Source organism: Pipra filicauda, unplaced genomic scaffold (assembly GCF_003945595.2).
Source record: "Pipra filicauda isolate LSUMZ 115617 unplaced genomic scaffold, ASM394559v2 scaffold390_size662804_pilon, whole genome shotgun sequence".
Taxonomy (NCBI): Eukaryota; Metazoa; Chordata; class Aves; order Passeriformes; family Pipridae; genus Pipra; species Pipra filicauda.
The window spans coordinates 336,316-361,194 of NW_024104521.1; the positions used below are offsets into that span (position 1 = coordinate 336,316).

The 24,879-nt window shown below is 56.2% G+C and overlaps 3 protein-coding genes across 8 annotated transcripts in view; 2 read left to right on the top strand and 1 right to left on the bottom strand.

Annotated features, from left to right (window-relative positions):
* The first annotated feature begins 1,279 nt into the window (after positions 1 to 1,279).
* On the top strand, positions 1,280 to 12,235 carry LOC113988245 (prominin-1-A-like). Its single transcript, XM_039385038.1, has 25 exons — positions 1,280 to 1,346; positions 2,351 to 2,501; positions 3,555 to 3,610; positions 3,842 to 4,047; positions 4,492 to 4,612; positions 4,771 to 4,834; positions 5,231 to 5,320; positions 5,588 to 5,778; positions 5,867 to 5,941; positions 6,240 to 6,303; positions 6,551 to 6,710; positions 6,982 to 7,134; positions 7,608 to 7,731; positions 7,889 to 7,980; positions 8,206 to 8,290; positions 8,396 to 8,539; positions 8,768 to 8,839; positions 9,043 to 9,132; positions 9,258 to 9,311; positions 9,662 to 9,742; positions 10,049 to 10,117; positions 10,206 to 10,295; positions 10,568 to 10,680; positions 11,622 to 11,639; positions 12,038 to 12,235. Exons 2-25 carry the CDS (start codon positions 2,372 to 2,374, stop codon positions 12,087 to 12,089), a joined length of 2,394 nt encoding a protein of 797 aa, XP_039240972.1. The 5' UTR covers positions 1,280 to 1,346; positions 2,351 to 2,371; the 3' UTR covers positions 12,090 to 12,235.
* On the bottom strand, positions 12,133 to 18,630 carry HPS6 (HPS6 biogenesis of lysosomal organelles complex 2 subunit 3). Of its 2 annotated transcripts, none has more exons than XM_027721620.2 (2): positions 18,350 to 18,630; positions 12,133 to 18,073 (listed from the first exon to the last, which is right to left on the bottom strand). In XM_027721620.2, exon 2 carries the CDS (start codon positions 18,056 to 18,058, stop codon positions 15,602 to 15,604), a length of 2,457 nt encoding a protein of 818 aa, XP_027577421.1. In that variant the 5' UTR covers positions 18,059 to 18,073; positions 18,350 to 18,630; the 3' UTR covers positions 12,133 to 15,601. The 2 variants fall into 2 exon arrangements, with proteins under 2 accessions (XP_027577421.1, XP_027577412.1); XM_027721611.2 differs by having other exon boundaries at positions 18,327 to 18,630.
* ARMH3 (armadillo like helical domain containing 3) overlaps positions 18,505 to 24,879 on the top strand; it is a 127,365-nt gene continuing 120,990 nt past the window's right edge. The window contains exon 1 of one of the 5 annotated variants that reach the window (XM_027721688.2): positions 18,505 to 18,709. Coding sequence is in view for 1 of the 5 variants with exons in the window: in XM_039385040.1 (XP_039240974.1) it covers positions 20,163 to 20,164 (2 nt within the window). In the remaining 4 variants the exon portion in view is untranslated. The other 4 variants (XM_027721696.2, XM_027721705.2, XM_039385040.1 and 1 more) reach the window with 4 other exon arrangements.

The window sequence follows — 24,879 nt, forward strand, 5'->3', positions numbered from 1 at the left end:
TCCTTACCCCTGAGGGACTGAGGTCAGCGGGGCTGCAGGATACAGGTGCTGTGGTGGGAGCTTGTGGCCGGGCAGGTGTGTACAGGGTGGCCCCAATGAGCCCATGGTGCGGTGGCACCCAGAGCTGAGATGTCAACACCCTTGCTCCTGATGTGCATTGAGCTCTGGCAGCCTCAGTGGGATGCCCTGGGCTGGAAGGGAGCAATGCTCTACAGAAGCAGATCCTGCCATCTGTGAAGGATCCTGCAGATCTAACCTGTTTGGATCCTGCACGTGCACCTGGGAACTGGTGGAGGGCCCCAAGGCAACACTTGAAGTCTGAGCTGGAAAGCCCAAGTCTACCTATGAAGCCCCCAAACCTCCCTCCCCACATCAGATCCTGTGAGAAACTTGCTAGCTCCTGCTTTTTATCTTCTTTGGCAGGATGCATCTGTGTCCTCTGCTGCCCTGCCCCTGTGCCAGTACTGAGCCAGAGAGTTCCGAATGGCACCCCAGCACCTGGTATGGACCAGACCAGGAAGAAACCCTGAAGCAAGACTGCCCTCCTCCCCATGACACTTTTGCCTCAGGTGGCAAAGTGCAGTGATGCCTGCTAGTGCCAAGGAAAGTTAAGCAGTAACTAGGAGATGACAGTGAGCAAGCCATGGGTGCTTGAGGGGACAGGAAGCCCACTATGCAAAGGACATTCGGGCACAGTTCACCCTGACTCCCCACTGGTGCCAGTCCAAAAGCTCATGGTGCCCCATGCAGGGACACGGAGCAGGGGCCAAAGACCATGCTGGGGGCTCCAGCTGCTCGGGGGTGGGAGGTGAGGGGTACAGGCACAGCTGAGGGCTAGCATAGGAAAAAGCTGGGCAGCAAGAAGAGCAGCTCTGGTCAAGGGGGTTGTGGCAGGGTGGGCTGCCAGAGGGGCCAGCACTGGGTCTGACAGTGTGGGGCGAGCGCTGGGTCTCTTGGGCAAGGAGGGAGCATCACCTGGGCACAGGCATTGGCCTGGCGGTGGCGGGCTCTCCCAGATGGGACAGGGACAGGGGTCTCCAGGGCAGATGCAGAATGTCAGGGTGGAATGGGGCCAGGAGCGGGGTTCAGGAGGGGTGCCAAGGTGCGGCGCGACGGGGCGGGGCGAGGCGGGGCGGGGGGCCCCTCCCCGGCAGAGGTGGGGGCCGAGGCGGCCGCACGCCCCGGGGGGTCGGGGCGGAAGGGGCGGCTCTGTCCAGCCCTGCTCGCCCGTGCCGGGGCCGCCCGCGCTGCGGGCTCGGTGCGGAACTGTGCCGAGCTGTACCGAGCCGGGGACCTCCGCCCGCCACCGCCCCCCGCCGGGACGCGACCTCCGGGGCACCTGCCTGGTGCGTCCGCGGCACAACCGGGAGCGCCCCCCGCCCCTCCCCGCTCCTGACCCCATTTGCGGCTCCCGGAGTCCCGGCGGCGGAGCGGGGGTTGAGAACCACGGGGCGGGGGCTGAGAACCACGGGGCGGGGGCAGGGGTAGAGTCACCCGTGGCCCCCGCGGCGTGGGAAAGCTCTGCGGGGAGCGTGGATGGAGCCAGGCAGGCTCCCAGCCTTGGAGGAAGAACCCCGTTAGGGGGCCTCTGAGACTTGTCCCCCGCTTAGGGGGACCGGGGCGCGTTTGGAAAACGCCAGGTTTGCCGCAGTGCCCCGCTTCGGAAGATTTTTAGATGCGAAACCTGGTTCTGTGGCTAGAGCTGGTTTGTGCCGAAACTGTGGCCGGCTCAATGCACTCCATCCCGAAGGGATGCCGGTGGTGAGGGCATGGTATGGGATGGATCACCCCGGGCCACCTAGCTCATGGGTTGGGGCAGGAGGAAACCAGCAAGAGCACGGGACCTCTGCGCAGGGTGAGGAGATGGGCTCTCTCCGGTGCCTGGGTCGGGACGCGTCGGTGGTGACCCGCTACGGAGAGGCGCCCGAGGTGGCCGGGTGCCAAGACGTATAGTGGGCAGGGTGGGGCGATCCCGGTATCGCCGCCTTTCCCGGCAAACACCTTGTCAGCAATCACCTCTGAAACTTAAACAAACCACAAACCTGGGCGCTGGCACTGTGTGGCTGGACCCTGCAGCAGCTGTGGACGCACAGTGGTGCCAGAGGACAGGGTGAGTGCTCCTCTTCATCCCCCACAGCCCCTCTGGTCCCTCGTGGGCACCTCCTGCCTGGCTTCCCACCCCCCTGTTCCCAGGACTCCCCATCACTACTTGGTGCTCTCCCACAGCTTATTCCTTCCGGGCAGGAGCTGGCAGGTGCCTGATTTTTCTCTCTGTATTTCCTGGTTGGAGGCAGGGCAGGCTGGGTGGTCCTCTGCCCCGACGACACCGACAGCTCCTCTCTGTGCCCAGGTGTCTACCGGAGCTGCTGCAATGGAGCTGGGGAACATCCCACAGCCTACTTACGGCCCTGGCCTTGAGGGGCCAGGGAGCAACACACCGGGGCTGCTGGCAATGGCACACGGCTTCCTGAGGCTGGTGCAGCCCAATCCCCTGCCCGTAGGTGGGTACACGACAGTGGAGGGGCTGGCAAGGGGGTGGGGGGGGCTGCTTTGAGCTTCCCGGTCCCAGCTGAGCCTGAGCCTTCCTGCACTGCTGACTGTCCATTCAGCATTTTAACACTGGGGTACTGGGTAAGGAGGGGTATGGCTGGGGGAATCAGAGTGGGGTCCCCAAGGATTGCTATCTGCGTCCTGCGCATATCCCATCACAACTGTCACGGGGGCTTTCTCAGCTGGACCTCAAGACAGGCATTGGTGGTAGTCTCACCTTGCAGACTCCTGCCCTATCCTCACCCCACTCTGCCTGCAGAGTCCTTGTCTGGCGTGCAGTTCTCTGTGCTTGCTGGCCACCAAGAGCAGCGTGTCCCAGTGCCAGTGCCCGCACAGCAGCTCTGCGGGCACTCCCTGCACACTGCCCAGCTTGCCAGAGCTTGCTCTTGCTCCTCCACATCTGAGGGGACAGGGATGTGTCGCTGGCACAGCTCTGCCCTGAACTTGCCACTATCAACTTGCAGGCAAAGGTGCGGCTGGCAAACTCCTCAATGGCCTTGTGGCCTTGTGGCCTTGTTCATGTCACACAGATACCAGGGTGCAATAAATGGCACCCTGTGTCATCATGGCTTGTAATGAGTCCGTGGGCCATGGGCAGGGCAAGCCCCGGGGATGAAAGAGACAGCACGTCAGGGGGACTTTGCCCCTGCAGCCATCCCACGCAGGCAGTGCCCTCAGGCATTTCCCTGGGGCTGGGTTGCAGGAGAACAGCCCCAGGGCAGTGCCTCTGATGTCCAGTGGGCTGAGGACCCCCTTGTTCTGTGGAACCCTGAGAGTCTGGGGCTGGCAGCACTTTTCCCAGATGCAAAAATGCTGTGCAGCATGTGGGCTGGGGAGGGCAACTGGAAAGGAGAAACATGCCAGGCACTCACAGCTGGTCTGAGCCACAGGTGATGCCTGGGACTGGGAGTCCATCTCTGAAATGAGCAGAGTGTGGGGCCTGCCTGGAGAGCCCCCCAGGCCCTAGCACCTGCTCACAGCCCTCTCTGCTTCTTATTCCCCAGAAATTATTGATTTTGGGCAGTCCCAGATCGAATTCAACCAGGAGGATATCAAGGAGGTGAGCAGGCAGCCAGGGCAGAGATCTGGCAGCCCCAGACCACCATGGACTGGGGGATGCTAGCAGGTGCTGCTCTGAGGCTGAGCCCTGGATGCCATACAGCAGCAAGGGGAGATATGCAGCCTCCTGAGGGGACCCATTCTGCCCTGTGTGGGTTTGGACAGGACCCTCAGAGCTGAGGAGTCTTCAGGGGCACCAGTGTTATGCTGCCTCTCATTCTTCTTATCCCAGCTGCTGCAGTATGAGCTGGGTTTTCTGGTCTGTGTGGCCATTGGAGTCCTCTTCATCATATTCGTGCCGCTGGTGGGATGCTGCTTCTGCTGCTGCCGCTGCTGCGGGAACTGCGGGGGCCGCATGTACCAGAAGCAGGAGCCAGGGATGGGCTGCCGGCGCTGGGCGCTCTGGGTCTCCGTCCTGCTGGTCACGGCTTTCCTCCTGTGAGTACTCTGGCCGGGACGCTCCGGATGGGACCCAGGGGTGGGTGGAAACGCCGGCGCTAGGCGGCCGTGCCAGGAAACTGCCATTGTTCACATGAGTAGATCCCGGCACGGTGGGACAAAGGAGAGGAAGCGGCGGCGGTGGGAAGCTGGCCCCGGGGGCCTGCTCATTTGCAGGGCACAAACCTTTCCAGACAGCTTCTCCACGGGGAACTGGAGGTGCACTGGGTACTGGGCTCCCCCGTGCCTCAGTTTCCTGCGTCCCTCTTCTCTGGTCCCTTAGCTCTGTGCAGGGCACTTGCTGGGATGCACTGGAAGGGGGGGGTCACTGGCGTGCTCCAGACCCTGCAGGCTGGGCTCGGTGTGGGTGGATTTGGAAGGTACTGGGAGGAGAGCATCAGGATTAAGTTCCCCGTGCACTGACCCTGCCGCCCTTCCCTTTAGGGCTGGTGGTGTCTGTGCCTTCATCAGCAACGCCCGCTTCTCCCAGGCCGTGAACAGCACCTTCCCTAATGTGAACAACACGCTGGACAACATCACCACCTACCTGGCCTCCATTCCCCAGGCATGCCTGGTCCCCCTGCCACGCCTGGGGTGCCTGATGGGGGGCAAGGGGCCAGATGTAGGGGGCAGCCTAAATAGCCTCCTGGGGAGGGGCAACAATAGGGCTGGAGTGAGGGAAGGGTTCCCACCCACACTGACACCAAATCTCTATCCCTACAGCAAGTTGATTTTATCATTGACAGCAGCGACGTGCCACTGGGCCATGTCAACAGCAGCCTCCAGGGTGAGTGTGTGTGGTGGGCGGGGCTGGAGGTGCCCCTGTGGTGAGCTGATCCAGGGCTGGGGATGCTTGGGCAGTGGGGGTATTGTGTGGGTTTGCCTTGCTGCCCTATGGATGGTTGCTGACCCTGGGGGTCACTGGGCTGGTTCTTATGGGGGTGTCCAAAGGGATTAAATCTGGGGGCTCCTTCAGGCTTCAGCTCTGCTCCAGCAGCTGCTTTTCCCCGTTCAGGCTCCTCTCTGGGAAGGGTGATGCAGGTGGTGGCAGGGTGGGGGTGCCCCCTCTGACCCCCACCTGAGGGGTGGGTGAGGGCTGGGGTGCTGGGAGGCATCAGTGTTTTCACCAGCTTTCCTGCAAGCGGAGGTTCTGTGAGTGACACCACCTCTCCCATCTCTGCAGACATTGGGCCCAACCTGGGCAGCATGATCACCTCACGCATCAGGAACAGCACGGACGGGGCTCTGGGATCTCTCCAGAGCCTCTTGCAAGGTAATGGCCCCACCCCTGGGAGGCTGACAGGGGACTCAGGGATGCTGGGGCTGAGAGCTGGGGTAGGTGCATGTTTGGGTAAGGCTCCCAGGGAGTGGGATCCATCTGGCCTCCCAGTCGCACCCTGGGGCAAGTGCTGGGGCTTTGGGGGTGCCCCTATGTTGCATGGGGTCATGCAACCTCAGGGTCCCTGAGGTTCAGCTTGGTGAGAATAAGTCCCTGCCACACTGGCAGGATAAGGCCCTGAGCCCCCTGCTGTCTCCCCAGGGATGGAGAAGCTGGAGGCCACCTTCTACAACATCACCACCAGTCGCTCAGACCTTGAGGAGCTGCAGAGCAAGTTCGGGCAGCGGCTGGACAGCCTGCGGGACAGCCTCAACCAGACCCTGCAGCGCTGTGGCTCCCCCTGCAACAGCGTGTCTCTCAATGGCCTCGCCTTCACCGCCAACTTCAGCACGGTGAGGAGGGGCGGGGGGCGGGGTGAGGGGCCTCGCAGCCCCTTCTCCAGCCCCCTGTTGCACTCTCACCCCAGGCTCTTCCCTGCAGATCCCCAGTGTGCAGCAGCAGCTGGAGGCACTGCGTGATGTCTCTCGCTCCAGCATAGCGACTGATTTAGAGAAGGTGAGAGGTGTCCCTTAGAGACAGGCTATGGACTGGGTGCTCGCAGCACTGCTGGGGTGTGCTGACAGGGGTGGCTTGGGAAAAGCCCTGTGGGGAGTTCATTGCTGTGACATGAAGGGAAGGGCTGGCTAGAGGTCTGTTCACTGTCTCCACCACCCCTGTGCACTGGTGGGGTGGACTGGGTGCTCTGGGGGTCCCGGCTATCCTGTGCACTGGGATCTGAGGCCAAGAGGATGTGCTGCTCAGCCCTGGGTTGAGGGCAAGGGTGTGAACTGTATGCTGTGCTCCCTTGCTGCAGGTTAACAGAACACTGAACATGATCTCTGAGAAGGTGCAAGAGCAGGCCCAGGATGTGGTGGCAAGTAAGCAGGGCTTTGTGTGCAGTGTGCCAACTTCTTCTCTCCCAAGACTCCCTCCTCCCTTTTCAACCCACCCCTGCCTGGTGGACTTTACCTGCTGCCAACCTACTGCTTGCAACCCTGGCTGTCCCCAGGTGCCATTGTGCCAATGCCATCTTTGGCCATGATTGTCCCTATCCCATCCTCTCCTGGTCTCCGCTGCCCTGCAGGACCTGGGCAGCAGCTTGCAGTGCCAACCTGTCCCCTGCAGAAACACAGGACCAGCTGGGCTTCATCAGGCAGGAGATCAGAAGCTTGCAGGAACAGCTGCCATTCCCGGATGTGGAGGAGAAAGTTGGGGCCTTTGTGGGCAACACCACGTTGGTGCTGGAGGAGTACAGGGGGCCGATCATCACCTGGGATGGGCTCAGGTAGGTGAGGGGCTGCTGCATCCCCAGCTCTGTTGTCCAGAGAGGCTCAGGTTCCTGATCCTGATCGGGACCTCCTGGAGGTGGGAGCTCACTGGGTGGTGGAGCTGAGGATGCAGGGTAGTCAGAGCTGTACCTTGCAGCTGCTTGTGCCCCTTCACTGCTAGAGTGCCTGGGGCCTTTTTCATCCCCGGGAAAGCAGCCAGTGGACTGTTGGGTGCTGTTCAGGGTCCCCGATCCTTCTGTCTGACTCCTGCTCTTTGTCTTGCCCCAGGTTGATTGTGTGTGCCCTCCTGTGCTGCACAGTGCTGCTGGTGGTCCTCTGCAACGTTTTTGGGCTGCTACTGGGGCCCCTGGGGCTGAAGGAAGGTGTGCTGCCCACAAAACGCAGTGGCCTCTCCAACGCTGGCGGGAACTTCTTCATGGCGTGAGGCTCCCTTTGTTGCTGAGGATGTGTGTGGGAGCAGTGGGTTGGGTGGGCAGGGCTGCTCAAGCTCCTAAATAATCATGTTACTGCAGTCCCATTATATTAATAGCCCACCCCATGGCAACTCCCCATGCAGCGGTAAATGTGAAGGTAAAACATGGTGCTGGTGAGAGGCGTTCGAGGGGAGCCCGTTTGCCCTGTGCTGGTGGGGGCTGACTGTGTGTGTGGTCCTGCAGCTCTGCAGGGGAGTGCTGGCTTGCAAAGCTGTGGGAAGCTATTCTGGAATCCAAGCTCCAGGTCGTACTCTGGGGGCTGAAGGCAGAATGGAGATGTGCTTGGAGGAATGATGGTGTTCCTGGAATTGTGGAGGGCAAGGGTTGTGCAGCCCCTGGGCTTTGTGAGCTGGGGGCAATGCCAACATCAGCACTGGGGCACAGGGCCAACAGGTGCTGACAGCATTTCTGTCCCGGCAGAGGGGTTGGCTTCAGCTTCATCTTCTCCTGGCTGCTGATGCTGCTGGTGATGATCATCTTCGTGGTGGGGGGGAATGTCTACATGTTATTCTGCGAGTCCTGGCGCAACCAGCAGCTCTTCCAGGTGAGCTCCCTGTGGGGAGACACTCCTGCCCAGAGCCACTGCTGCCTTTCCGAGGGCTGCTGTTGGAGCTGTAGCAGCACTGGCCATTTGGGATATCCTTCTGAGGTGTTCTGCCCTGCACTGTGTCTAGTTTTTCCATCTCTTCTCTTGCTCTTAGCTCCTGGACACTCCCGGCCTGATCCCTGGCTTCAACCTCTCAGAGCTGCTGGGCCAGGAGGGTGACACGACAAACTTCTCAGAGATATACAGGTGGGTCCCAGCCCTGGCACTGTGTCTTTGGGGAAGGGTACACCTGCTCAATGTCCTCAGATGCTCTCCAGGAGGGGGGCAGCTTGCCCTACCTGCTGTGGCTGTGGGCAGGCACTGATGCCAGGGAAGGACCAAGGTGCGACCTACCTGCACAGGTGAGGACATACTCCTGGGAGGGGGTAGCCTTTGCCTGCCCTGTTTTCAGCCCACGCCCCCATCCCGCAGGCAATGCCGGCAAGATGCTTCTCTGTGGAAAACTCTGCACTTGGACCAGCGTGTGTCCCTGGATGAGCTCTTGAATATCAGCCAGGTGAGCCTGGGGGTGCCAGGTCTGGAAGGCAGGGATGGGGGCACAGAGCTGAGGGGACAGTGAGGGGCCAGCACATGCTCCATATGGCCCCCTTTGCTCTGGTAGTACACAGGAGAGATCTCCATGGCTTTCAAGGAGATGAACATCACCCTGAGCCCCGTCTCCCTGCTCAACCAGACACAGGAAGACATGCTGCTGCATGCCAGTCAGGCTGGGCAGCCCCCCGACTTCACCCTCACCCTGGAGCAGGTGGGCTGAAGGCAGCCTGGTGTTGGGATGGGGGTGTTTGGATGTGTGTTGAGGATGTCCACTGTCACCTACCCTTTGCTGCTGTGGTAATCCTACTGCAGGCTCTCATCCATGTCACCCCATTTGGCAACCAAGCTCATCCTCCACCCAGAAGGCCTTGACTCCACTCTGCCCCACAAGGATGGCATACAGGAGCCCCATTCTCATGGCTTTCTCTGCCTTTTCCAGCTGGATCAGAACATAACCCAGGGAAGCCTCCTGGATCTGGCCACAGAGTTGGAGCAGCTGGCAGAAAAAACGGTGAGAGACCATGGCACTCCAGGGCCATGGCCACCCTGTCCTCAAAGCCACTGGCTGCAGGGCTCCTCTGTCCCTGCCTGGGTGTTGAGAGGAGGCGATGCCCTTCACCCTTGTCCAGCTCTTTTCCCCAGCCAGGCCCATCAGCTGGCTATGGTGGGGCCTGGACCTTGTGCCTGGGGCACTGCTGACTGTAGCTTCTCCAGGACATAGATGTGAAAACGGACCTGGAAGATGAGGCTCGTAAACTGAGGGAGGTGGACAAGGAGATGCAGGTGGACTTCTCTGGACCACTGGTGAGCGAAGCTGAGGGAGGTCCTGGGGGTGCTGGCTTGGGCTTCCCTAGAGCTTGGAGCCTGCTGGCATGGTCTTGTCTGAGTTGTGAGGTCCACACCTCTGACCTCCCTCTCTTGGTCCTCAGCAAAGCCTGAAGAAGAACATCTACTCAGTGCAGAGCGGGGCTGCCCAGCTCGAGGTAAGCTGCACAAGGGGACTTCCTGAGTGCACCCCAGTCCAGGGCACCCTGCAAAGCGCCCTTGAGGTCCTGCAGCAGAGATGGTGGGGGTAACCTGCAGTCTAGGGGGCTGGTGGCTGCTGTGGGACTCCCCAGGCATTCTCTGCAGGGGCTGCTCATGGGGCAAAGGGAGGGGGCCCATGTCATGGACCCTGCCAGGTACAGGCTCCCTTCACCTGAAGTACTTGGGCACTACCAGTGTGTGACTGCTGGGAACACTACAGCTGAGAGAGGCTGTGCCCCAAGGAGTGCTGCTGTGCAGGGTAGGGACCCCACTTTCATCACACTGCTGAGAGCACCTTTCACCCCAGGGACAGACAAGAACTGCGCTGGACAAAGCCAACAAAACCCAGAAGTTCCTGGAGAGGGAGACTCCTAACATCATCAAGAATGTGAGCTTGCCTTGTCCTGCTCCTGGGCCACACTGTGGGGATGTGATTGCACCCCCATATCAAGACTTCCCTCTGCACAGGGATGCCAAGCAATGTCTGGCTGCTTGTCCTGCCCTGCTGTCTTCCCTGGGGGTTTCCTGCACCCCTGGGTGCCCCTGCCCCTTATGGCACCCCCAGCAAGGGGCTGGGGTGGGGTGAAGCATGCAGTTGAGGTGGTCTGAGAGCCCTCATCCTGACACAGAGGGGACATGGGGCATGGAGAGGGCTGGTGGTGCAGCATCTCCACTCTGTGCTTCCCCCCACCAGGAGACGCGGGCCTTCCTGGAGCAGCTGTTGCATTTCTTTGAGACCTACATCTCATGGGCCAAGAGCAGGGTGAGTTGAGCCTTCCTTGGTGGGGTGGAGGGAAGGGGAGGATGAGCTGCAGGGTGCTGACATGTCCTGTCCCCACCCATGTGTCCAGCTGACAGAAGATGTGGCACGCTGCAAACCTGTAGCTCAGACCCTGGATAATGTGGAGGTCATTGGCTGCGACTACATCATGGACTCTGTGGTGAGTGGGGTAGCGGTGTGTGGAGTGAAACGTGTGTGTGGGGTGGCTGTGAGGTCCCCTTGTTTCCATCATGCATAGGATGAGGGATGCAGGGAAGGATGAGGGATGCACAGGAAGCATCCCGAGAAGCAGGGCTCAGCTTCTCCCCAGCGGATTGCTGTGGCTAAGAGCAAGCTGTGAGAAGGAGTGGGTGGTCATCGGGGAGCTCTGAGAGCAAAAGATATTCTCACAGCTGCTGTCTACCCCTAATGGCTCTCCTCCCAACCCCCCAGAATGCCTTCTGGTTCAGCCTGGGCTGGTGCACATTGTTCCTGCTGCCCAGCATCATCCTGTCTGTCAGACTTGCCAAGTTTTACCGCCGCATGGACATTGCTGATGTGTACAGGTGAGGAGCAGCCCCACTCCCTATGGCCAGACTGGGTCTGGGGTCCCCTCGTGCACTGCCAGCTGTCCCTTCATGTGCCTCATGGTAGCCTGTGGGGCTGATCCTAAAGTAACATGGGCTGACTTGGGACTCTCAGCCTCTGAGGGTGGAGATGTTCTGGAGAAGAGCCTGGCCCTGCCAGCTCTGAACCTCTTCTTTGGGCAGATGAAAGTGCATCCAGCTCCCCTCGGAGGAAGGAGCTGGTAGGGCTGCAGCCCCAGCCTGGTTCAGGGTCCATCACCTGCCTGGCTCTGTTTTGCACTATTTTTGTCCTGGGGCCCCCAAACAGGAGCTCAGCTTCATGCTGTGCAGAATGCAATGTGCTGCATGGATGGTGTCCTTGCCACGAGGGTGCAGTGCTTGCTCACACACCTGTGGCCACCGGTGTCCCAGGGCTGCCCCCCAGCCCTCTGGGACCCTCTGACCAGCAGCTCCACTGCCACTCCACTGCTGAACCCTGAAGGTAGTGAGCAGTTTCCTGTTGGCTTTCCAACTCCTGAGGGCTACATCTTGGCCCTGCAGTGCAGCCAGTGTGCTTGGGGCTCCCCAGCCCTGGTCCTGTACTGAGCTGGCTGGAGACACAGGCTCAGCTGCCTGGGAAACTTGGGGGAACTGAAATTCTGGCATGGGGGAACTGTGTGCTGCTGAACTGGTGAGTGTGGGCCCCACTCTGCCTGCCCAGGGAAGGAGCAGGGAGGCTCTGGGGGCAGCAACATTCAGGGGGGCTGTAGGAGCCCATGCTCTGTCTTCAGGTCAGGCATCCAGGATGGAGGGGACCAGAGCACCCTGAACTCTCCATGTTCTTCTGTGACCTGGGGGAGACCTTGTCCCACCAGGAGATGCTAGGTTGTCCCAAGAGTCTTGCTCCACTGACACTGTCCTCTCTTTTTTCTCCCCTCCAGGAATGAAGAATTTGAGATGTAAGCTATTTGCATTGCCAGGTCCCTGTGTGGGATGGGGGGCAGATCCTGTGGTATGAAGGGGGACAGGGCACAAAGAGAGGTGGGTGAGGTGGGGAACAGGGTGAGTGAGTGCAGGTCAAGGAGGGTGCTGGTACCAGGGGAAGGCTTTGAGGGTGGGACCTTTGCAGTGCACACAGTTCTGGGGTTCCCCCATCATCTTCCCATACTCCTAAGTTTGGAGGTGCTGCTGCTCCCAGTCTCCCAGGCTGGTGGGTTTGGGGAGGCTGTCCCCATAGCCTCTTTCCTGTGGGACTGGGTGATAGGAGTGGGATGATATTTGGCCATCCTAGTGCATCCTGGGCTGTCCCTTGCTCCCTTTGTGGCTGGGGGTGATGTAAGTGACCTTGGTTTTGCAGGCCACCTGCGTTCAACTACTACATAATCCCCAGGCCATCCACAAGGCATTAGCCCCCGTCGCCCACAGATGGAGGAAGAAATGGAAAGGCCCCCCTGACTTGAAAAATGTGACTATTTATTTTTACAGGGAGCCCGCTTCTTTTCAAGGCTGTGATTTTTGGTGTCAAACAATAAATGGGATGTTTGTGTGCACTGTAGGATGTGGCTGCACTCCTCAGGTCTGGCTGTGAAGGACACAGGGGTAGGGACAGGGAGGGTTCCCCACTGCTGGCACAAGCTGGGGCTGTGCCTGGGACCAGAGGCCTCTTTCTGGGGTTCCCAAGCGCGCTCTGCCCACAGCCAGCCCATGGGTTGATACAGAACCACTGCTCAGCATCACCAGGGCTGGATGACATTCCCCTCACCGGGCAGCCCTTTTCACTTGTGGCTGGCTGGGTGTCAGGTCCTTTCCTGGGAAAAGCCACACCAAGAGCCTCCTGTCCATGAGGTGCCACCCCAAGGTGTCCCCAAGACATGAAGCACTTCCCTCTGGCAACCCTGGTATGTGTCATCTGTGCGTTTCCAGTTTATGGGGTACCTGCAGCCCACATATCCTTCTGTTAGATATGGTGGCACGGGGACTTCCCATGTCCACTCCTGCACGTCGCGAGCTGCATGCACAGATAAGCCAAGGGTGACTTGGTCTGCAGCCTTGGGGTGAGTGCAGGTGTTGCTTTGTGCTGCTCCTTCGTGCAAGCACAGGGACCATCCCAAAAGCCATGTCAGGCACAGGGAATATGCGTGAGCAGCTTGACTCATTTCCTTTGTTGTAAAGTCTAAGTCTCTCTGGAGCAGAGTGAGAGGGCCAGGCTGGCCAGCTCACCCTCTGCTACATGCATCTGCTTTATTGCTTTTTCTATTTGCCTTCAGATCTCCTAATCGCTGGTTTTTCCTTTGGGTGTTATCTGAAGCTGCACCGGCCTTACCTCCTGCTATCTCCCCTCAGCACCCATCTGACCGCAGAGAGAGCCCTGTGCTTGCCTATTACTCAGCTGAATCTTGTTCTTTGGAGTGGTTTGGTCACTGCTCCCCATAGGGATGTCTACTCTTTCTGGTCCTTGGGGATTTCCAGCATTTCTTGGAAAGCATTCAGCTCAGTTTTGTCTCTTGCTCTCCCCTACCCTGAACCCTCAGGCTCCCAAGTTCTGACTGCTTCCTGCCTGTCTAGGGCCCGCATGTGAAGGTCTCTTTCCCCAAGCCTCAGGGTGTCCCTACCACACAGCGTTCCCCGCTTCCTCTTCCCTTGCTGTGCCTTGGGGACATCAGCCCACACAGGATGGCTGCTGGCTTCAGTTTCCTCTTGCTGGCTTTACAGGCATTGCTCCTTCCCTGATCTGCCTTTTCTTCTCTGCAGAACTAGTGCTGGAAGGCAGGGAGCTTGACCCTCATTCGCTGTGCTACTGTGACCACCTGCATCCAAACCCAGCCTTGGCAATGAAGATCTCCACCAATTACTGCACAGCCTTTGCCAAGGTGTGGGGCTTGCTCTCAGCAGCTCTCCATTCAGTGCTGCCCCAGGGCAGCATCCTTGTCCTTGGAGCAATGGCTCCAAAAGGGCTCTGGGTCCGTCCATCATCCTCCTTCTGAGCAGCCCTGGGAGGTGGGTGAGAGCAGCGTCAGGCAGAGCCAGCAGCTGCTTGGAGAGGAGGCAGGGACAGCCCACAGTGGCTGCTGCCAGCTCTCCTTTCAGGCCCGGCTCCCTTGCTCATGTGAGCAGCAGCTGCCAGAATCAGGTGGCTTCCTTGTGTGGGAAGGAAACCAGCAGCATCCCACAGCCACAGCACCCCCTTCCCAACAAGGAAGGTCTCATCAATAGCCAGCCAGCCTCTAGGCAACCGTTGCAGCAGTTCCTCTTCCTCTTTGCCAGACCTTTTTCCACCACAGGGACTTTCTGCAGCCAAGCCCTTGTCTGGGGGAGGCCCTGCCGCATCTTTACAGCGGTTTCACAAAACAGGATCTCTCCAACAGCAGCTCTGACACTGAGTGCCTGGCAGCAGGCTCCTGCTGGGCCAGACAAATACTTCCCACTGCTAGTTTTCCAAAAAATGTACAAGTTGCAGCTCTTGAGGAAAAAATCCCCCATCCTCAACTCTGTCTTGGGCCCAGCCACAGCTGTGCACTGCATGGATGGGCCTTCTCTGCAGCATACACACTTCTACCTGCCTGTGCAGACTCCTGCCTCCATGGCTTCATAGTGGTAAGTAGCTGAGGGAATGGGCTGTCTGGGCACACTCTCTGAACGCGGCTGTACCAACAGTGAGCCATGCTGGGCAGTACCAGTGAGCTGAGGTTGTCCACTTTTCACCAGAAGCAAAACACAACTGCCTTCCTCCCGAGGGTGTGCACCCTCACAACATCCACCACCACCTCAGCACTGCTTTAGAAACCTTTATTTTTAAAAGGAGTCTGTCTTCCACACTTCAGACCACTCTCAAGAGGACTAATGGGAGGTGAATCTCCCCCGGCCCAACAAGGCAAGAGACAGCTCCTTTACACCACAGCCCAGAACGCAGGGGCAAAGCCATAGCTAGAGTCTCCCTCCTGGTGGAGGGGGCCAGGCAGAGGGTATCAGAGTGAGGCTGGAACCTGGATCTTCCTGCACAACTGCTCTCAAGTTACACCGACTTTGCAAACAGAGGCACAATATGAGCCAGACAACCCTGACAAAGCCCCTTTGTGTGCAAAGGGCAAAGGTAGAGGAGATGGGAACAGAGGGCCTGGGTGTCCTGCAGCATAATCTAAGCTTCCATAAAGGAAAGGGAGAGGCAGGGCCAGCCCCAAGCTCACACAGGCTGCTGCCAGCTTCTCAGCTCAGAAGAGTTTGGGTACTGTCTGGGATAGAGAGATAAGGGAATTAGGCTGCTCTCTTCAGCTAAGTAGCTGCAATCAGTCACAGCTACAGGATTGATCCCAGAGGAACTGTGGTGAGACAGCGTGCAGAGTGCTGCAGCTGCCAGCACGTGTGCTGGGACCTCCAGTGCCACACTGGCATTTAGCATCTGACTGAGCCCAAAGAAGCAGGACTTGGTGACCTCACTGCAAGAAACATGCCCCGTTTCTCACACGCACAACTTAGAGGCACCACCCAACTCACTGAGCAGAGAATGGGGAGGGAAGACTGTGTGTGTCCCTGTCCATCACTCCACCACCAGTCCTACAGGATCAGGGAAGTAGAAGTGGATATATAAAGGAGCCAAGCAAACTGAAAACAAAGTGCTTTGGGCAGGGAGCAGTTCTGTAGTCCTGTAGCGCAACCAGCATTTTCATCTGCAAATGCACCTGGCATTTGCTCCTCCACTGGGCACACACAATTGCACTTGATAGGAATAGCCAGAAAGCCTGCCCTGGCTCAAAGGAGATCCCCCATCCCCAGCCACCCAACAGGCTCTTCGAGATGCTGCTACAGGGAGGCTTCAGAAAGGAGCAGGCTTCCATACCGCCACACAGGGTAGGATTTCCTGGGGTGCACGTGGCTTTCCCTTCCTCGTGCACCCAAGGCTTGGGATACGCTGTCCTTCCCCCCATCACACACTGTCATCCTGTACCAGTGCTGAGGGTGAGGAAGTCCTTGCTATCGGTGGCTGAGGGACATCATCGGCTGCTGCTTTTGAGGGGACTTTGTGCTCTCGGGGTGGGGTAGGAGGGGGGAAGGTGGGACTCTGCAAGGCATCCAAGTACATCTCGTGGACACTGGGATGCTGCGCAACCCTTTGCAGCAGTGGCTTAAGCAAGCCCACGGTCAGCTGGTTCCCCTCGCTGGAGAAAGGCACTGGGTCCTCCTGGGAGTGAGGGAGGTGCTGCAGGACCACGGTGAGGATGTCTGAGGCAGTGAGCTCAGCAGGGCACAGTGGCCACAGCCTGTCCAGATATGGGTCCAGCTCCCGGTGCTGGGCAAACTCAGCCAGCAGTGTGGTGAATATCTCCTTGTTAAGCAAGGGGCTGAGTTTGGAGAACTTCTCTGCCACCTCCACCACCCGCTGCCACCGCTTCAGATGGATAAGAAGGTGCAGAGCTTGCAACACAGCCTTAGGCCTCTTGCTGCAGAGCAGCAGTTCCAGCTCCATCTCATTGTCTCCCTCGCTGTGTTTGTTCTTCCGGGCCAGTACTCCCAGTGCTCTCTTGTACAGCGGCACCCGGCCCTCTGGGCCCTCCTTGCTGCTGTATGCCCAAGACATGCTAATGTACTGCTGGGTCAGCTCCACAAAACTGGGCAACCACTTGGGTTTGAACCTCAGGAAGGAAGTGCAGATGAGCTCAAAGAGTGGGACCATCCCATTCTGACCCATGTCGTCCAGCTGTGGCCCTCCCAGAACCTTCTTCCACACCTCTGGGGTGGCCCTGGCTACCAAGAGGCCGTCCCCATTCTGCTGCAGCTGCAGGCAGCTCCTTGTGGCCTTCCAGGCAGCCTTGGGGAAAGAGGCAAAGACAGAATTGAGGTAGGCCAAATTGTCCTTGTCCATGTCAGAGTGCAGAATGCGGCTGACCTCCTGCTCCACCAGTTCCTTGCAGTAGCTTTCCACCTCACTCTCTGGGGCACACACCACACAGGTCTTGAGGAGCTCCAGGCTCATGTAGCTCTGCAGCTCCAGGCTCATTGTGCTCAACAGCTTGGCATAAGTGTCTTGTAGGCCTTGGGCTGGCTTCTGTTTCTGGTGGAGGCTGTGCTGCAGGATGGCAGCCAGGGCCACAGGAGCCTGGAATGCACCACCTTTCTTCAACTTCTCCACTGTCAGCTTGGAGCTGCTGAGGCTTCTCCTCTGGTAGTATCTGCAGGCCTCCTCAAACACCATCTCCACCAGGCATGGTTCAGGTCTGCTGCTATCTTCAGGTTTGGAGAAACAAAAGCTATAGATGCCAGCTTGAGTGAGGAGCTGGATACCATCCTCCTCTCCTGAGGACTCCAGGAAATGCACCTCTTTCATGCTCAGTACTTCTTTTTCTATGAGCCTTCCATTGTTCTGGTCGACAAGGTAGAGGACTCCAGCCAGCACACAGGCCAGGATGCTGCCAAAGGTCTTTAGCCGGACAGGACTCCCCTGGGCCAGGGAGCCCACCTCCAGGTCAAAGACATGCCTCTGTGTCCCATCTGGCTCCACCATGTTCACAGCACCCTTTGTGCTCACCAGCAGCAGACCCCCACTGTTAGACACAGCAGATGTGTGAATGTCCAGGGGTGTAAAACCTGAGAGAAGGCCCACAGAACCCAGCAGGAGTTTTCTGAAGTCTGACTCGCTGCTGGAGTGCAGCACCTTGCTGTGGATGAAACCTGCAGAGGGGGCTGTGATGGTGAGCTTTGCTGTCTCAGGATGCCAGATGAGGAGGAATTTGGAAGTGGTGGCAAAGCTGGCAGCAGCAGGCACCAGGAAGATGTGCTGAGGGGAGGCCAGGACCTGGTACTCAGGGCTGTTGTGCAGGACCATCCTCACGGTGCCCAGCCTCACACCTTGCTCCCCCACCTCCAGAGCACGGGCACAGACACAGAATCTGAAGGCACACTTGCTCATGTCCGAGTGGGCACCCAGGGGCGGCCTCTCCTCACACCACACCAGGCTGGCTCCCTGGCTGCACACGGAGACAATTCGTGCCCGGGCACCCTGGCAGAGCTCCAGTGTCTGCAGCAGCTGCCAGCCCACGGCCACCACAAAGTGCCAGACCTCGGTCCGGCCGTGTTCCCACACCATGGCCAGTACCCAGGAGTCCGGTACCACAGGGCTCTGCAGGAAGAGCAGTCCTACAAGGGCTGGCTGGGGCGGCTGCCAGTTCCTCTCCAGGTCGGTTCCAGCGATGCTGTGGCGCTGGAAGGCCACCACCCGGGGCGTGGGGGGCGGCCCGCTCTTCTGCAGGACCAGGAGGTGCTGCCCGTCGGGGCTGGGCTGGACATGGCAAGGCTCTTCTCCGCGGCACAGCAGCTCCCGCAGCCGGTGGCCTCGGCTGAAGTCGCTCAAGTCGGAGACCTGCCGCAGCGTCCCGGCGCGCTTCATCCTGGGGCGCCCGCCCTGTCACCGAGAGCGTACACCAGGGCGAGCCGGGGCACGGAACCCCTGCTGCCGCCCGGTCCCCGCACGGAGCCCACCCGCAGCTCCACTCCCCAGGATCCCTGCAGGCCCCCAAGGACCCCTCGGGCACCTTCCCCCCGCGGCGAGCCGGTTCTGCGGGCGCCAACCCCCCGGGGACCGGCCGCGCCCTCAGCTCCCCGGACACCCACCGATCCCCCGGGCACCCGGGGGACCCCCTCCCGCCGGGACCCACCTGCCGCGGCGGCGGCTGCCTACCGGGGCCGGGGTGCCCCTGGCCGGGGCCGGGCTGGCGGCGGCTCCGCTCAGTGCTGCGCAGTCACGGGGCCGCGGGTTTCCGGGCGGGGCCGCGCCGCCCCGGGCCGCCCCTCGCCTACTTCCGCCGCCGGTACGGGGAGGGCGGCGGGGTCACGTCCCGGGGTTGTGCCGTTGGCTGAGAGGCCATTTGTTGCGGCGGGGCGGGCGCGCCAGTCCCCGCGGGGCGAGCCGAGAGCCCCGGCCGGCCCGGAGAGGAGCCTCCCCCCCGCCACCCCCGCCCACGGGAGCCGCGGCCGCGCGGCGGGACCGGCGGGCGCACGCGCGGCGCGTGCGCGGTGTGCGGGGAGCGGCTGCCCGCAGGTGAGTGCGGGAGCGGCGGGGGGGACGCGGGACTCCCCCACCCGCGGGGCCGGGCGCGCCCCCGCCCCGCCGCCCCTCCGGCACCGGGGGCTCCGCTGCGCCGGGGGCTCCGCGGGGCGGGCGCGCTCCCCGCCGCCAGGGGCCTCGCCGGGCACCGGCAGCCGGTGGCAGGGCCGCTGCGCTGCCGGCCCCGGGCGGCTCCGGGAGCGGCCGCGCGCTGCCCGTGCAGCGGGAGGTGCCGCTCCGCTCCCGCCGGTGCCGCCGCGGTGCCCCGGTGCGTGCCTCGGGTGCCGGCCCCGAGGAGGCCGCGGGGCCTGCGGCAGCGCAGCCCTGGAGGTGCCTGCGGGCCGCGCTGTCCCCCGGCTGCGGGGGACTTTGGGCTCAGGATAACTCTTTCTAGGAAAACGATAAGCGTTCGCTGATCATTCCGGTTATCCGGTTTGCCTCACGGTCCTACAAGCACTTGCATGGGCAGAGCAAAAGGAAGTGGTAAACAGTGGCAAAGCAGTGGGAGCTTGCAATGTTTACTCTGCTGAAGGCAGAGGTACTTGCTACATGAGCAAGCTGCGGTCAAACCCTGTTGCATATGTCACTGTAGGAAAGTTTGCTCTTTAGCAGAGACCGTAATCTGAATATATGATGAGAGCCAATTAGGGTGAGCAGGTGGGTGGAATATGCAAAGCAGTGAGGTAATTTGGATCATTGCAACGATGCGCGGTGATTGCAGTTCACCAGCTGTTTGAGCTCTATCAGGAAGTGTGACAAAAATGTTTAAGAGGAATTTCGAGTGGGGAAAAGGACATCAGTTTGGTTTTCCAGTAATAATACCTGTTCCTCTGTGTCATTTGGGGTACTTTTTGCTGTGTACAAAGGGAGTCTGTGGGTAGGGTAGTATATACAGTGTAAAAACGTTTAACAGTTATTGGCAGGCATGCACAAAAGCAACAGCGAGGCTTTAATGAGCTACTAGGCTAAGCATTCATCTGCTCACCCCCCCCTGCTAACACACCAGGCAGCCATCCCTCAGGAGGGGAAGGGTCAGCCTCTGCTGCTCAGAGTTGCTGAGTTGCTATATTCTGGCTTCCTAGTTTTTTTTTTTTTTTTTGTTGTTGTTGTTTGGTTGCTTTTTTGATTTTTTTTTTTTTTTTTAGAACTGAGACCTTATTATGTTTGTATTTTAACTTCTGAGTACTTGTGCTGCTAATGGTCCATATCTCAAAGATGTTACCCACTCTTCAGCTCTGCCGTTCTTATCTTGGCATGACTTTACTGTGCAGCTTCTTAGAACATAGCAGCTACCTCAGAAGTTGGAGGCAAGGTCATGTAGCTGCACTGTGTTCCGCATGGGCCTTGGATCCACACCGCTGGCTGAATCCATGGAAAAAGGGCAGGGGAAGGTTACAGAGAGAGTGTTTTTCTTCAGAAGGAAGGCATCTGAAAAGGCCTGCAAGCAATGTGAGCATTTAGGTGGGAGTGTAAAGGCAGTGCGGAATATTTCAGGCTAAATTATGTGGGATGGATTCTAAAGGGCTCAAAAAGTGAAAACCCGAAGAGACTTTCTGACATGGGAAAGCTGGGTGTTGTAGCCAGGTATATAGAGAGAAAGAGTGGTGAAATGAGAAAATGAATTAGAAAAAATGGTGTGAATATATGCTGGTGGAAGCATGCGACGCTTATCTGGATGGACTTGACAGGAAGAAGTGTAACTAGTTGGTGGTGTGAAGTTGATGGATTGGGTGTTATTTTGACTGGACAGATAGAAATGAGATGCAATTATGGATGAAATGTTATTCTTTTACATTACTGCTAAAGCAGGTGTAATGGTAGCTAGTCTGTATCTGCATTAGGAAGCTGCTTTTCCTGTTTTTCAAGGGGGCAAAAATAGGTCAGTCGTGGTATAACTTTAGCGTGTACTGTGTAGAAGCACATACATCGCTCTGCTCTAAGCAGGATGGAAGGACTTTCCAGTAAAAATGTATGTGACTGTGCTGGAGGTTGTTGCTTGGTACTGCAGAAAAAGAAGTAGGATCTATGTGGGCTTTTGTCATCAGCACACCCTCAGAATATATTTCTCATTACATACTGCCTGAAGGCACCTGGGAATTTTGCCACATGGATCCAAGGCTTGTATGCTGTGTTACTGTTTCCCTTGTTGGTGGGTTGAGCACCTTTCAGTTGTAAAGGAGAGCACAGTCAAAGCAGTTTTCATTGCAGTGAACAATATACAAATGAAGTTGTAAAGAATGGATGCAATACAAAAGCAGTGTGGATGTACTAGCACAAACCGTAACCGCCAACGCAAGAGTTGAAGAATTGGTGGAGAATAAGCTGCAAAACGGCTTATAGCAGAAATTTGGCCACGATGGTTGCTAAAGCCTTGACGAAATCTAATCCAATGTGTTCTTCTTCTCTCTGTTTTCACTTGTGGTCTTCCAGGCTGCTGTTGGGTGGTCCTGAGGGGTTTAATACAGGAGCTTGAACTGGGTCCAGGCACTCTCTGTGAATCAGGATTCATGAACTTTTGCGCTGGGTACAGGTCGTCTATTGCTTCCAGGGATGAACGAGTGCTGGAACCTGTGTTTTAACTGCCTGTTGTTTATGTCTGGTATTTACTCTGCAGATTCATCACGTGGATTAAGTGCAAGCTTTTCCTGGTACTTCAGTGAAGAATTTATTGAGTATATGGCTTATAACACATTGCTTTGAAAGCCGTACGTTAACTTTGAGACAGGGGTTTATCCCAGCCTCTTGCATGATTGAGATATTTTTTGAACAACAACTTTATACTTGAGTGACGTACCTGCAGAACATCTCGAAAGGCAAAGCATCGTCACACTGAGTCCCAAGAGCATACACTCAGGGAGGGAGGAGGCAATTACCAGCCTTGAAATATTTGAAAAAATGAGTCCAATCTTAGTAGCTCTGGCAAGTCAAGAGATATTGGATTCTAAAAGGACAAGTATCTCAGTTCTTATTCAGAGTCTTTATAAATATTGATTGAGGTTTGGGGCTTTGACAGTGACAAACTAATACAGATCACATCATTTGCACAGCCTTTTTCAGATAGGATTTGCCAAGTAAGTCAGTGTGTGAAAATACCATTTTCTGTCATCTGTATTCTTTTTGCCTAGCCAAGAAGTGTTACAATATATTTTTTGAGGAGTCACACTGAAAAAAAAACTTATTCACGTTTTATTGTATGTGAGTGTTGCGTATGTGCATCTCTAATCTTGAAAACTTATAGGTTTGTTAGCCGAGGCAATTAAATGCAAAGTGCTGTGCTTGATGGGCTGCATGCAAGACTACACAAGTTACAAGTTTTGGATCCTGATGTCATTATGGTGTAGATGTGCGTTAGTGCTATCCTTTCTACGGCATTTTTTGCTATTAGAAGATGGTCTATAGAATACTAATAAGTCTGTACAGGAGCTGAATGAAAAAAACTGTGGAGCATCCACAGCCTTCAATGTGCATAAGTGTGAGTAAATCTCAGACTCAAAATGTCAGCTTCATTTTTCCTGTGGCTACTCTAATGAAAAGCTAACACAGTTGTGTTCATTGGAATGTCATATGTTTGGTTGGAATCTCCGTTACGAGTTCTGGAATGAAACAGAAAGGAGGTGGATGGTTGGATGTGCTCATCCCTTCCTGACTTCATCAGCTGATCTCAGGGTTGATGAGAGATAAAGCAAGAGTCTGCCTGAACTTCTGTCTGCCATGGCTTTTATCTTCCTGCCTTTTGAGCTGCCAAGACTTGTGCTTTGTTGAGTTTTCTTTTAGTTCAGATGAAGCATCTTGTATCTTCTGCTTCACAGCAAAGTACTTGTTGTTCTAAAAATCCCCATGTGTGTGCTTTTCTTGGCCCTGAGGGGTAGTTCTCCTATGTAGTCAGTGAATACAGCAGGATTCACTTAGCAGCATGTGTTAATGGGAATGACCTATTGACAGAATAAATTATGTTTGAACCTAAAATGTGGAAAATGCACTGATGCTTTTTAAATGTGATGTTTAAAGGAAAATTGTTAACTGTATTCAGTGTCATAACGTTTTCATAAGCATCCCAGCATCCGGATAATTTGACACCTCTACAACATATTTATAAATGTTTTGTGCATTTCACTGTTGGTTTCTGCAGCTGCCTGGAAGGTCTCCATTAGCAAAATGCAGTTTTCTGTTTGTCTTTATGACATCTAGAAAATGTAATTGCATAAAGTGAAAAGAAAAAGCCATTTGTATGGCCTGATCATCATAGGTCATGAAACAAGCACAGCCTAATAAAGCATTGGCATGGAAGGCAACTTCTACTTTTCTCTCCTTGCTCCTTCATATGCTCATTTGTAGAATAGCAAATTAAAAACAAGAACATTATTTAATCCTTGCCTCTAGCATTGTCTTTATATGTGCTCTGTGCAGCTTTGGTTGAGAGAATGTGAGTCCCAAGTCCTGTGCTGACAGACTAGAATTTTCACACGATCATGCGATCCCTCTGATGCTCACTCAGCATCAAGCCTTTGTGTCCTGAGGGACTTAGATTTTTCTGTCTTTCTGGAAATGTAGGAGAAGGGTTAAAACACAGCTCTGAAAGTCCAGGGACTAAGCAGAGCATATTGATCCCCTCCCATTCACGTACACATTTCATGTGAGAATGCTGACCTAGAAGCACTGAGAGTTAGTTTATTAGTTTTGACATTGGGATTCGTTAGCTGTAATTCAATTAGAAGCACACTGATGGATGTGTTTGTATGCTGGGGCTGGCAGCTGCTCTAGGTTCAGAAACTTAGAATTCTAGTAGGAAAATTGTTTTGTGCAGTCTTGGGTAGGATTCGTATTGCTAGGCTAAAAGTGACATCGTACTTGATTTGGTTTTTAATAGGTTTCTCTCTGTTTCCAATTATGTTTCTAATTAGAATAATGTCTTATTTCCCATGACAGTTTAAAAATAAGGCAAAGTCTGTAAAAGAGAAGCTATCAAGATGATTGAAAAATGTTTTCCTTTTTGTTTGTTGGTTGGAAACCTTTTTCCATCTTAGTTGGATACACAGACCTACCAGGCTACAGGAGTAATTTTGGTGTTTACAGGATGTTATGATGCAGTAGTTGCTTTCTTCTGTCAATGTGTCTCGGGGCTGTTTCCATTCTCACCCCAGCACACACACCAGCCCATAACCAGCCAGCTGTGCATATTCCCTTTCTAGTGGGAAGACAGAACACCTCTCCGCCTTTCTGTGTAAATGTTGACTTTTCAGGTGTGAGGTCTGCTGTTCTGTCTTACCCTTTCCCATCCAGGCAAAGCTCCTTCCCTTCACACCTGAGGTAGTGTCTTTTGCAGCAGCATTGTTTCTCCTAAAAATGTTTTTCTGCCACTTTGAGCCAAGATTTATGCCTCAAAGGATGGAAGTTTGAATAACTGACTCGGGGAGCCTGAGAGACCTAGTTGAGAACATACTTGTAGCTTAAGTCAAATAAAAGCTGTCTGCAGTGGAAAGAACATGAATGAGATCTGGAACTGGTATTCAGTAGTTGCTGGAACTTGGTCTTTGAGGGAAAGACAGATCTAAATCCACTGCAGTTGTGGAAGGGGTTCAGGCAGTCTGGGATTGAGCCTACATCCCAAGCTGTCTCCATGGCTGCCAGCTCTGGGGTCTTAGATTCGACAGCAGTGAACTTACCTCGCTATGCGTAATTTGTCATGGCTGAGTGCAACTGCCACAAGACCCTGCCCATGTTTTTCAGGAGCATGACTGAAGTCAAGCCTCCGTGTGTGGTATGCTGCTGCCATGTGTGTAATTACCTTTGGAGGGATGGGAGAAAGGTTGGGAGCTCAGGGATATGAGAAGGGATGGCATTCCCTTTCTGCTAAGTACCTCTGACATCCTGCAGTGATAGAGGAGGTTAGGACTGTGCCAGAGGTGTGGTGCTTGCAAGGAAAATCTGTGATTGCAGATAAATATATATTTGCAGGGTCAGAGTGGTGCTGTGCTTCGTAACATCAGACACAAGGTTGAGAATACGTGGCAAGTCATGTGTTCTGACTCTCAGCCCCTGGAGAGGGTTGTCTGTCATAGAAGGCTCAGGACCACAGCTATGGGTGTTACTTTGTGTAACGGCTCATTTTGTAATAATGGTACTTCCTTTTTTCCTTTTTTTTAATAGTATAATCTGTAAGACAC

What these genes read in the sequence shown, in the direction of transcription:
- HPS6 (XM_027721620.2), bottom strand. Translation starts at nt 18,058, where the DNA reads ATGAAGCGCGCCGGGACGCTGCGGCAGGTCTCCGACTTGAGCGACTTC.
- LOC113988245 (XM_039385038.1), top strand. Translation starts at nt 2,372, where the DNA reads ATGGAGCTGGGGAACATCCCACAGCCTACTTACGGCCCTGGCCTTGAG. An exon ending in AGCTCTTGAATATCAGCCAG is followed by an intron (nt 8,291 to 8,395) that starts GTGAGCCTGGGG and finishes TTGCTCTGGTAG; the next exon opens with TACACAGGAGAGATCTCCAT. An exon ending in TGGACTTCTCTGGACCACTG is followed by an intron (nt 9,133 to 9,257) that starts GTGAGCGAAGCT and finishes CTTGGTCCTCAG; the next exon opens with CAAAGCCTGAAGAAGAACAT.